The following is a 13,169-nucleotide window of genomic DNA, read 5'->3' on the forward strand; positions in this document are numbered from 1 at the left end:
CACAATAAAACAATAAGAAGTGTTATATCCCTAGCTACTGTGCTCAAGATACCATAATGGAAATGCACAGTAGGGATATAACACTTATTGTTTTACTGTGATTTAATATCGTGCACTACTCCAGCTTGTTTCAGTACTTTTTATCAATGTGCTATGGTTCCTACTCTAATTGAAAGTTCCAAATTTTTTCGTGTACTTGTTTGTTAACTTTTTTTGTAAATAATTTTATTATGATTGGTGAGCCCATGCATACCACATCTGAAATGGTGCCGCACGCCCCAGCTATATCAATTATTGTCTGAAAGTGAAGTATCCATTATGCTTGGTTGTCAGTTATGTTCAACCCATTACACAGTAATACGAATCAAGAACTTTTCCGGAAGCACCTCTACAATCTATGCATACCAAAAGAATAGTGCCATGCCCCAATTTTATCAATTATCATCTGAAAAGTGAAGCATCCATTACGCTTCGCTTTCGGCTATGTTCAACATGTTACACAGCAATACAAATCAAGAACTGTTTGAAAAACGCCTTTGCAATCACAATAGCCACTATGAAAAATACGGACGATTTCCATTTCGAAGGGAAGCCACCACGTGCTCGTGCCAAATCAACACCTTTCCCTTTCAGCAAAGATGAATGGGACACAAAGGAGGACACTGGTAAGTCCATGAAGAATGCATTGTACGTGCTGCGGTATGCCAAAAGGCAGCTGTCAGGCCAAAGCGATGTCGAACAGTGAAGAAATCAAGCCCATAGCCTTAGCCGTTATTGAGTTACGCTTTTCTGAAGGCATCAGTCAGTCAGTTACTTACTTACTCAGTCAGTCAGTTACTTACTTACTCAGTCAGTCAGTTACTTACTTACTCAGTCAGTCAGTAGAAAATTCTGTCAAATAAAAAAAATTTAAAATTCCGTAGCAACTTTTTGAAATCATTTCGGGTTGATCTGAAAGCTTGTTTGGGCCTAGTTTTACCTCACCAATACTGCCTCATCGTCACCAGGGAAAATTGAGGCTGGTTTTTGGGTGATTTTATTTTGTGGGCCATGCCTACTCCTTTGTGGTCCCTACTATACAGTTACTATCATACTGTATGATTACTAGGCCCGTGGCAAATACAACCAAGTACAATCACCAATGGGACAACCTACTGATGGGGCATTTACAAACAGTGCATGGCCAACACAGCGTGTGTAGGTAGAAAAGATACACAGTAATACAATTCTAGAGGAATTGACTGGTAACCTCCTGCGATTAGTAGCAACTTCCAATCATGTTGTTTATTAAGCAGGTATAGCAACCACTCGTCTTCCAATTGAAATAGTTGCTGTCGCACACTTTCAAACACAAATGAACAGTAGTTCGCTTGTCTAGTAGGTGTCATGTACTAACTGTTTTGATCAGTGTTAAAGTATGTTTCTATCACCTCCACAAAAACACCCATCCATTATACGATTGTCTCTTCATACAACATGGATTCCAGGTGAGTGCGAATCCTTAGGCCTTGTAGTTTTCTCAAACATCATTTATTAATTTATTTATTCATTCATTATTAATGATGTAATTTTAACTGCATTTCGTATTATCTTTAGTACTTGGTTGTATAATTAGGACTGGGTCACATACAACCAAGTACATACACCAACATGACAACCTACCCATCAATACTAAAACAATTAAAATGCACCTTACACAAAAAAAAGTGAGCTATTGTGGTATTAATTGATTTGTAGGAGTGAGATGTTTCTTAAGGTGACTTAGTCAAAAAAGTGAGGCTATGCATGACAAGGTGGTGAAGGCCAGCACAATCAGCATAATTGTGATCCCAAATCAATGCAATATGGCACAGAGTAAAGGCCACTGGTAGCTTAAGTGCCGGTACATTAGTGGTCTGGTAATGTCACATTGATGTCTACACTATATGCATACACAACATACTGAGCCATAGATGATATATTGTAGACACACATTAAAGCAGTAGTGTATGCAACAATGTATTATTAGCAACATTGATGGTGGAAAATCATTCTATTAGCAAGCCAGGTGAAGGATAAAGCTGTCATGCAGCAACTTGGGACTCACTGTACGTGCCACTTGGAAACAAGACTAAACACTTGTAAAAGAAAGAGACATAAGCCACAAGCCACCTATAATAAAGCCAATGTGGCACACTAACCTCTGTTGTATATATTTGCATAATTTGTTTGTTCTTTATTAATGTCATTGCTGCACATGCAATAATGTGTATTAACTCCTGTATGGTGTGTATGCATATTATAGACTGATCACTGTGCCAATGCCACACCGCTGGTATGTGTCAGTACATCAGCGGTGCGGCTGCAGCATTGGCACAGTGATTAGTCTATAATATGTATACACAACATACATGGCGCAACACTTTCAAAAACAAAATGAACAGTAGTTGGTTCATCTAAATTGCTATTTGAATCTGCCTGGTTGATTAACTACTTTGTAGTGGGAGTCACGTGCTAACTGCTTTGATCAGTATTAAATAGAATCATACCATTTCTATCACCTCCATGAAAACACCGGCAATTATACAATTGTCTCTTCATTCAACATGGATTCTATTGGCCTTATGACATAATTTTAACCGCATTTCTTATTATCTTTAGTACTTGCATGGTTATATAATTACTAGAACTGCGTCACATACAACCAAGTACATGTACCAACGTGACAACCTAATACCAGGGCAAGGCATATACAGTGTATAGCTGCCATATACTGTTCAGAGAATAAAATGCATGTGATATGAAACTGACTGCTATATTAAGGTATATCAATCTGCAAGCTGAACACACAGAGCTTATAGCTTCTGTAACATCAGATGACCTATCAATTATTTTTAGGATGGAGAGCTAGACTTTTTACTAGCAATTAAGTGTGTGTTCTATTACACAGTTGCGAACAAAGCACACTCAGTTCGAGGTTTTCTTCAAAGAAATTTAAGGCAATGTGCAACATCAGTGAAATCAAAAGCTTATACCTAGCATTTGTTAGGCCAATAGTAGAATATGCATCTGTAATATGGTCCCCGTACACAAACTGTGATAAAACTGTCTTGGAAGGGGTACAGCATAAAGCTGCTCGATTTGTATGTAATGACTTCTCAACCTATTCAAGTGTGACATCGATGCTGAATAATCTAAAGTGGACTGCTCTATTAGAGTATCTCGATTGTGACATACGGAATCACGGTGCTCAATACAGCGGATTTCTCTTGCGTTCGAATTTTCCGTAGCCCGTATTGTGCACGTGCCAGGCTTTGAAAGTGAGGGCACGTGCACAATAAGGAATACGAAGATTCGAACGCAAGAGAAATCCGCTGTAGCTACAGCACAGTCGATTGTTGAAATTTCTCTTCCCGTGCCGTAAACATTCCGTGGGCTGGAAAACTATTTGTATTGACGCAGGATCAGCCGGATTGAGGGAAAAGATTCTAACTAGCTTAACTACCAAACTAAGTACTTTAACTACAAAACTAGCTATACCTTAACTACAAAAAAACCTTAATTAATAACTTAGTTCAACAAGTCTATGCCATCTTCTGCATGGGCATAAGCCATAATGCCTCAGGATCATTTTGGCATTATATCGCCAAAATGATCCTGAGGCATTATGGGAAAAGATTAGTGAAAAGATTAGTGTGGTTCAATTGTTGTTGAATCCGTGGCAAGGACAATAAAATTTACTCACAACTGAGGAGTCTTACGGAAACACTCACGGTACGGCATAGATACTTTTTTCAAGAATTCTGCAATCGTCTGTACAACAGATTTACTTCACCCTTCTCACAACATTATCTCGCAAGAGCCCTCAGGCCTCTCTCCTATGCCGCGAAACTAGTAGTATAAATATCTATGCCGGTTATAAGCCACCTCGGTAACCTGCACTGACCTGCAAAACGGAAAATGGTTTTGAAAGTCCACTTTCATGGATGATAGATAGTCACTTCAACTCTCTAGATTAACACCTGCTCCAAAATGCACCGGCAGCAGGCGCTTGTAATCTCTAATCGATAAGCGCCGTGGGAAGAAATAGTGGTCTGGCTGCGCGAGACTACGGCATCGTCTGTTTTTTGATTGGCCTTGGATTAGTGACGCGTTTAACAACCGTTTGAAAATCCTCGTACGGTCTGTCGCAGCACACACCGACTGACTAGTCTGGCGGCGCCCGCCCCTTCGCATTCTATACGAAGGGGCGGGCTCCGCCAGACTACCGACTGACCTCCTGCGTACGGCACGTGTCGTGAGAGAGTAGGGTCTGGCTGGCCAAGTGAGACTATAGCCATGGCTCCACGAGACAAATCATTTTGGAGACACTCTCACGAAGTTATTATCAGCCGAGCAACTCTTTATTCATGCACATGCAGTTGTTTATGGGCTTTATACTCACGTGATGGTGCATGTGACCTAACTTATGGGTGGGGCAATGGCGAAGTTTTTTCTAGTCTTTTTTCTGGTCTACCTGAACAGTGTTGAAGGACAGCGCTGCGATCAGTTACCTTCACAATCGGCGATCTCTAGTGATTTGGCTGCTGCAGCTGGGCTGTCGTCGGTGGAATTGACAGAAGGATTCCATAACTGTATTGTATATGGGGAGGCGACCGGACGTGCTTTCACCCAGACAACTATTACGGGAAGATTCAACGCCGGATCGCGGATGGGGCAGATCATGTACACGTGCGTTGGTAGTGCGTGGATTCCGTCCGACGTAACTCTTGATGTGGGAGTGACGCAAAACGTGATGGTGGGCTGCAGCAATTGCAGTTTTGGAACAACATTAGCAGATACCTGTACAGGTGCTTTATAATTGTCAGAATGTGTGTGTATGTGTGCAGCAAAGCAAAGTGGCTAGAACATTGGCCTGGTAAGGCCACTCCAAATAAATTCTCTGTTTCCCGTCCTGCACTCAGGCATATTTGCATGCGGGCGGGCGGGCGGGCGGTCCATTTCCATTATTTCATTATAAGATTGGTAGCTTTTCAAGCCATTATTTACCTGGCACGACCATAAAAAGCTGCATAAAAGCATACTTAAGCTTGTTCCTTCCTTTTTAAGTTGCAAAAATAACACAAAATTGTGAAATGTGTGCCAACTTGATAGCACTGCTGACACGTGAGCTAACACCGTTTTTACTGAGCCTGTCAGTATGCAAGAATAACCGGAAAATAATGGAAGAATACGGAATAATGGAAGTTTTAGAGCTGACAGTAACCAGATGCAGGCGGTGGACGGGAAACAGAGAATTTATTTGGAGTGGCCTAATCAAAAGGTCCATGGCCAGGTTTGATGCTTGGTTATGCCAAATTGCAATTGGTGTTGTTGTTGTTTCCTTGAGCAAGAAACTTTACTCAGATTGCTCCAGTCTACCCAGCTGTTAAAATGGGGACTTGGTGGCCTGGGGAAGCAGCCCACCCAGCTGTAACATCAATGAGTATCTGGTATTAACTGGGGAGCAAATGCCAACTGTCCATGTCTCACACTATGGGTGAAGGTCCAGGTGGGACTTCTGGTGCCCACACCTTCACCTGTGGGACATGATACAGCCTCCTGTAAGTTACTAGCCTTGTTCTAGGAGGATTTTCCTGCCTAACAACTGAGTAGCGCACAGGTGTCCCAGTGCTGGTTCGCTGGGTAGGCTTCACCGTGCCAGCACGGCAACTGAAGGCTTTGCTTTGTTTGGTATGCATGCATGCCTCTGTGTGTGTGTGTGTGGTGTGTGTGTGTGTGTGTGTGTGTGTGTGTGTGTGTGTGTGTGTGTGTGTGTGTGTGTGTGTGTAAGCAGCCTAATTAGTAATAATTAGGACCTCAGAAAGCAATTAATGTATATGCTGTCACAAAACACATTAGGTGCCCTCACAAGCAACTTCCTGGGAGTTGTTCGCTACCAGGAGGATTTGTCAACCATGTACTAAAGCAAAGTTATTACATGGGCAAATCCAGGGGCGTAATCATGCATATAGCTTGATCATGCATGTACTAAACAAAATCATTGCTTTTGTTTGTGAGTTGTCAGTTGTGTGAATGACATGATATGTCCCATGGTTTGAATGATAAGAGTATATGTAGTACACTGTAAATTCCAAATTTACAGTGTACGGAATAGGTGGTATAATCCATTAGAACAATCCTGCCAATATTGTCAAGACTCCATGCAATGATTCATGAGTAATGTCAATAATGACCTACTCATTCACCAAATTATCTTATAGTGTCCAACAATTAGACTGTGCATGAAGATAGAATGTATCACAAGGTTCTAGGTTGGTGGTTGGGACTGCCCAGTTGTTATTCCTAGAAACTTCACTCTCACATTGCTCCGGTCTACCTGCGAAACAAATGCTGCTCATCTCAATAACAGGCAATATTCACATGGGGACGTTTCCACACCTTAACCCATGAGACTGTGCAACCTTCTGTGCAGTACTAGTCCTACCCCTAGGAGGATTTACTAGCACTGACTCATAGTACCCAAGTAATTCACAGGTGGCCTAATAAACTGGGTAGGGGTAACTATACACATCTTAGTGTATAGTGCAATTACATAAGTAGCTACATGAGTGAACTGTTGGCTATATATATACACATAATTTCTCTTTTGTTATATATGTAGCATGTAGTGACTGTCAAAATGGAGGAACTGTCAACCTGGATTGTAGCTGTATGTGCAGTGAACAATATACTGGTGCTACCTGTGAAACAGACATTGATGAATGTGATCTTGGCTTAGCTAGTTGTTCTGATGGAGGTGTATGTCAAAACACTGATGGAGGCTTCACATGTGCTTGCCCAGTACCATGTACTGGGATCTGCAATGCATGTTGCAGTAGTCCATGTCGTAAGGGTGGTACTTGTATCAGTAATGATCCCAATACTTTTACATGTATGTGCCCACCTGGTTTCACTGGACAAATGTGTGAAACTTTTGGAGGTTAGTGCTACCAACAGTGACATGTGTTTGTTGACTGTTTCATTGATAGGTCTTTGTATTAACAGCCCCTGTCAGAACAGTGGGTTTTGTAGGAATATTGGTGATGGAACACAGTACGATTGTGTGTGTGCAATAGGCTACACTGGAACAAACTGTGAAACAGAAATTGACAATTGTGCTAGTAACCCATGTCTACATAGTGGATATTGTACCAGTAACCCAACTGGATACACTTGTGAGTGTTTACAAGGATTTACTGGTGAGTAGTCCTGTAATTCACTACTCCATGTGTATGGTTATAATCCTTCCCTATAGGGCCTGATTGTGGAGAGATTATGTTGAATTGTGAAATAGGTGGATCAGAATGTGGTCCACAGGGAACATGTACCACCAGAGTTGTTGGACCATCCACATCCAGGGTGTGCACATGTAGTCCAGGATTCACCGGAGACTTTTGTTCAGAACCAATTACTGACTGCATGAGCAGCGATCCTTTATGTTACCATCGCAGGTACAATTGAGAGACTTTATGAAATACATGCAGCTTGTATAAATCTTACACTTGCAGCACCTGTTCACCAACTACTGCTGGGGACACTTTTCCTATTAACTGTACTTGCATTGACAATTGGGAAGGCTTTTACTGTACTGGTAAGCCACATTAGATCATGCACGCAGTTATTTGTAGAAGGGAGTTATTATATGTGCAATAATCAGAGTGTCAACCACTTGTTTGTCAAAATGGGGGAGTGTTTGATCCCCAATGTACTGGCTGTATTTGTACTACTCTTTGGACTGGACTGACTTGTGATAGTGAGTATCTGTGACATATTAGTCATGTCCATGATCATTTATGTGTGGATAGCTTGTAATCATGTAATAGAAGATGGAAGGTGTATTCCTGAATGTACTAGAGAGAGATTCATTGCTACTGCTGAAACCAATAACACTTGTTATGGTATGTTGGTGCTTCACATTGCCAATCAGTTAACACTATGTTGTGTTCACAGCATGTGGCAAAGATTACTGCTCTTCCTGCAATGGCAGAAATCATTGTACGTCATGTTACTCTGGTTATTATTTGTTGGATGTTAGATGCAGAACAAAATGTAAGAGTGATATTAGTGTCTATATCAGTACTGTACTGTTGGTTTTGTATCTCCATATGCAGTTGTAACTAAGCACCTTGTTCCAATACTAACTAATATTCTTGTTATTTTAAAGGGGTCCAAACAATAAAATTTAATAGTGAAACAAGCAATGAGGAGTAATGAAACATGATGATATTATAGAACGATGGGAAAATCCCTTTTCATCACAATTATTTTGGTCAATGCCACCAAAGTAGGGGTTTTCCCATTGAGCTATGTCATCCGTATGTCTTTTACTACTTCGTATCAGTTAGATTCCTTAAATTAATACTAGTTTGTCTAGTTTTCTTGTTATAGCATAATAGCTATATTTGGTGACTGTTCTACTAGAATATGACTATGGTACATGTCTGTTGCATTAGGGTAATTGCTCTATTAGAGTCAGCCTCTGATCCATTTTCAATGGGCGTGGTCACCATATGCCTTGTTTTTACTATACTATTCTTTATAAGTGCAGCTAGTCCAATAAGGGATGTGGTAGCCATGTTAGATTGCTATTAGATCATTAAAGAGTGTGGTCAAATTCCTCCATCATTATTAATACAAGGGGTGTGGTCACTGTTTGATCACTATAAGTGCAGCAAGGTGTGCTGTTGTGGTCAACTGTTATATATATAAATGTAGTTAGACCATCAAGGGGCATCCTAAAATTTAACTAGACCATTGGAGGCGTGGTCATCATGCTCTGTTTCAGTGATTAACCTATCATGTAGCTACAGGTACTGGTACTACTCAGGGGCGGATCCAGGAGTTGGCTAGGGGAGGGGCACAAACAGGCTAAGTTGTAGGTGGTTAAAAGCCAGATTCTCTTGTTATTTTTGAAGGAGCAAATAATCACCTCTTAGTAGTGTCTCACTGCTGATTATTGCCATTATGGCCTCTGCAAATGGTTGTGTAGTCTTAAAACAACAGCAACACTATAATTATTTATAGAGGTGCTTAGTACGCATGAAGGTGCTGGGTGATAATTTCACAGCAAGCTTGACTTTAGAGTTTGCTTTAGTTTCAAGCAAATTTGTAATAAAGTAAAATGTGCATATTTTCATGAGTTTTAACTGATCTTGGCCTGACATAAAGTTTATCAGAAGTATGCCTCCTCCACAAGGTCAGGGAGGCATTTACCCATCCTGGATCCACCATTGCTACTACATGTTTAATTCCCCATACTGCAGCATAACTTTGTGGCATCTAAATACACTCATCAAGGGAAACGTTGATACAAAAAATTAACGCCTAGATATGGTTTCATTGTATCAGTATAATCAAGGAAAGCAGAGGGCAGAACCCAAAAAAACAACATCCCAGACGTGAACCTAGTATGGCAAAGGAAGTAGTTGATGTGAGGGGGGCTGACCAGAGTATAGAATCTCTGGCAGCGGAGGGTCTGGGAGGGCCCAGCCCCCAGAAGCTGTAGCCATTTTAGCTTTCATAATGTCTTAAAGTTCATCAGAATTAATTTATAGCGATTTTATAGGGTAAAATTTAACTAAAACACCAACGTTTAGTCAAAAGTATATTTAAAACAGGCTATTTGTAGTTAGTAAAAACTTTTGGTAAAGCTGACTACGGGGTTAATGAACGTAGCTAATAGCATTTATAAGCAGTACAAAACAGCCTTTGCCATCTTGGTACGGTGGTAAGATACCCACTGTCAAAGTAAGAGGTAGCTGGTTTGAAACCTGTTGTAGGAAATTTTTAGGTACATGTTTATATGGTGGCCTTGACTTCTCTATTAGAGTATGGGTATTCTATTAGAGTATGAGCTTTCTATTTATCATGCCGGGTTATCAGCCGAAGAAAAGTTTGGCTTCTGAGAGGGCTAAGCCCCCCCTCAGCAGACCAAGGGGGTTTCAGCCCCCTAGCCCCTTTTTCCACTGTCTATGAATTTTGCAGTATAATATTAATGGTGGCTGTACATATGTATACAATGCATTATAGCTTCTAGCCTTGTGAATATGGTCAATGACAAGCAGATAGTGAGGTAGGTAGGCCGACCAAAATTCAGGTTATGGTAATTTAGATATTCAATAGTTGTGTTTATTTTCTGTAATAGTTTTCTTGCTATATTTAATATTGTGACTCTTTTGTACAGAGCTTTTTGTCACACATGATATTTCTATGATGGCACTTTTGGTGGGCACCCAAAAAAAATATATTTTTTTTTTTGGGGAGATGCTAACAACTCTACCATACTGCTTTCAGATTTACAAGTTTCATAGCAGTAAAAATATTATCCATGCATACAATATTCAAAGGGCTGTTGCTATTGTTGTGGTAAATGGTGGCAATAACAGCCAACCAACAACACCATTGGCACTGAATAGAGTCAACCCTAACTAGTCAATAATAAATACTTTAAGTTTAAGCAAGAAAATCCATCCCTCTTGGAGGAAGACTGAGTGTGGCCCTGACTAGACTTTGGGTGACCTGCAGTTCGAATCCTGGGGTTGGAGAGATTTTTTTCCTTACTTTGGTCCCTTTTCTGTTACACCTTATCAGTCGTTGAGTCAAGTCACTAGGTCTAAGTCCTTGAAATTAGGTTAGGTAATCCTAAGGCTGCAGCACATGTTGCTGTCAGACCTTCAGTGCTGGTCACTGTAAAGCGCTAATTATAATAGTCAAGGTTTGTCTGTTAAGCACATAATGCATCTTTCACTGTCAATTTGATACTTTTGTCTGTCTGTTTTTGGTAAATTTGAGGTGGGTGGGTTTAGCATTGTGTTAGGTAAGTAGTGTATACTACGTAGATATAGTTTCTTCACTGTACGCAACTTTATAACAATTGACAGAATGTCCTATATATACATATGGCCTACAATTATAAGAACTGTCAATAGATTTTCATCAGGAACTTTAAATTCATGAACAGACTGAATTAAGTAAATACCATTATTGCCAGATGCTGAGGAGAAACCTCAAAACTTATCTAATTATTTACATTACACTATGCTATTATTACCTCACAGTACCTGAAGATTCTGATAACACTGGAGAAACAGTGGGTGAGAATTAGTTTTTAATAAATTGTACTTCACTTCATTGCCATTTTGTGTGCAGGTATCATATTGGGCTGTATAGCTGGTGCAGTCTTAGTTTTGATCATTGTGTTTGGTCTGACGTTTGTTGCTCTACAATACATCCGAAAATCTGCTGAGCTTGAAATGGTGAAAGAAGTACCCAACTCAAATTATGAACAACAAACAGTATTGTCAGGCTTCACAAAGTAAGATGGAGTTGGTAACTCAAAAGTTATTATGGTTGCAATATTAATGTATTTTTCACATTTCCACTAGGCGAGCTTCAACCCATTTCAGTACAGGAGGTCATACTGGTGGCATACCAACAGGAAATAGGAGCTCATTCCCTACCTACCATGAGATGGTCAATGAGGTAGGACACTATAGTTGGTACGCGTTCACCTGAGCCCCGCCTGAGCCCCGCCAAATATAGTAATATCAAAGAGGTGAACATGTGTTCACTCCCAATGGTTTTGTACAGGAACAAGTATATTTTCATGTTATAAACATGCTTGTGCGCCTGAGCTGTCCATACTAAATGTATGGGATATTTTTAAAGCCACATAACTCACTTGTTCTTGCCCATATCAAAGCGCTTTTTTGATTAACAGTTCCAGCATTTAAAGGGCTTCACAGTTCTACTAAATGTTTGGGCAGCTGACCAATGTAACAAGAGTTATTAACAAGAAATGAGGGCTCAGGTGAACCGACTATACTCTAATACAACATATATGCAGGGTTAAGAATTTCCTGTACTGGAAATGGCATCAAATTTTTCTGCACATGGATGTCTTTTACATTATCAAGCTTTCATTTATACAGCTGCCCATTTATGAATTGTGTCACTAGCCTCTAGATTACATTCTTTATTAGCTAATGGTGTAGGCTTTATGTAGCACATAAAAGATGTATAGCTTGCTGCAAAATTGTGTATTCAGTAGATAAACCAAATGATTCATAAGCAAAGAAATTGAATAAAGGATCATTTGGGTGGAAATGAACCTAACATTAGCATTTCAAAGTTGGAAGTACACAAGTATCAGTGATGGATCCAGGGGGCACGTGCCCCCCTTTCCTTCAACCCTTTCAAAAAATATTGCATACAAGATCGAGATACTCCAATAGAGCAGTCAATCACTCTAATAAAGCAGTCACAGTGTTCATGAGGCAGTGTAGTTAAACTATGAATAAGATCTTTATATACATTTGGTAAAAGACAGCCATTATTGCTGACCTTTTTTTTGCTCTTCAACTTTTCAGCAAAGTGCACCCCCCCTTCCAAACTCTGGATCAGCCCGAGTATGCATCACACGTCATTCAGAAGGCCTGTTTGACTGCTCTATTACAATACCTTGATCTTCTGTAACAAATGTAGCCTGAAAAGTGGGGCGGCACCTATGTTCCTTTCATTACTTTAATCAACCACTCTACAGGTTGATACGTATGAAAATGATGAAGCACATGAAGAGAAACCATCTGATGCATATGAAAATGTAGATGAAAATGCATATGAAAATGCAGAAGTGAAGCAAACTAACAACAGTGGTGATGAGGATGAAGACTGGCTACCACCTCCTGATGACTGAGAAACACAACACAGTGGAATAACAACATGCACACACTAAAATTAAGTATATAGTGTTTGTACAACACAGTGTTTTAGTATGGTACACAAGTGTCTTGTGATTTAGCATTAGAACTGGTACATAAAAAGGTTATCAAGATACCGAAGACTTAGATATTCATGGTTACGGCTTACTAAGACCATTTGTGGTGAAAATTTTGCAGTTTGTTTTGAAGAATGCAAAACTTTCCCCGTTTACGGTACATATAAAACAATGTTGTGATGTTATTCCATTATTGAGATCATTTTATCAAGATTATAGGTTTTACTATTATTGCACAGCCCTATTTAGCATAGAGTAATTATAATGAAGTGACTGTGATAAAGACATGGACAAACATTTAGACCCCAAGTTACACAAATCTTAAAGGTTAGGTGTGTCTACATTATGAGCAACTCCAATTTGACCAACAAAC

At 39.9% G+C, this 13,169-nt stretch overlaps 1 protein-coding gene across 2 annotated transcripts in view; it reads left to right on the plus strand.

The window, feature by feature from the left end:
• The window catches only part of LOC136268822 (fibropellin-1-like), a 17,912-nt gene extending 5,084 nt beyond the window's left edge, over positions 1 to 12,828 (plus strand). Inside the window, exons 1-12 of one of the 2 annotated variants that reach the window (XM_066064284.1) lie at positions 4,427 to 4,829; positions 6,644 to 6,961; positions 7,011 to 7,220; positions 7,277 to 7,472; positions 7,530 to 7,612; positions 7,679 to 7,774; positions 7,827 to 7,919; positions 7,972 to 8,070; positions 11,079 to 11,114; positions 11,170 to 11,335; positions 11,406 to 11,502; positions 12,563 to 12,828. In XM_066064284.1, the coding sequence (XP_065920356.1) occupies positions 4,448 to 4,829; positions 6,644 to 6,961; positions 7,011 to 7,220; positions 7,277 to 7,472; positions 7,530 to 7,612; positions 7,679 to 7,774; positions 7,827 to 7,919; positions 7,972 to 8,070; positions 11,079 to 11,114; positions 11,170 to 11,335; positions 11,406 to 11,502; positions 12,563 to 12,715 (1,929 nt within the window). In that variant the 5' untranslated portion in view covers positions 4,427 to 4,447 and the 3' untranslated portion in view covers positions 12,716 to 12,828. Of the gene's footprint in view, positions 1 to 4,426; positions 4,830 to 6,643; positions 6,962 to 7,010; positions 7,221 to 7,276; positions 7,473 to 7,529; positions 7,613 to 7,678; positions 7,775 to 7,826; positions 7,920 to 7,971; positions 8,071 to 11,078; positions 11,115 to 11,169; positions 11,336 to 11,405; positions 11,503 to 12,562 lie in introns of those variants that run through there. The other variant, XM_066064285.1, reaches the window with a different exon arrangement.
• The last annotated feature ends 341 nt before the right edge of the window (positions 12,829 to 13,169 follow it).

The sequence above is a fragment of the Dysidea avara genome, chromosome 10 (genome assembly GCF_963678975.1).
Source record: "Dysidea avara chromosome 10, odDysAvar1.4, whole genome shotgun sequence".
NCBI classification, from domain to species: Eukaryota; Metazoa; Porifera; class Demospongiae; order Dictyoceratida; family Dysideidae; genus Dysidea; species Dysidea avara.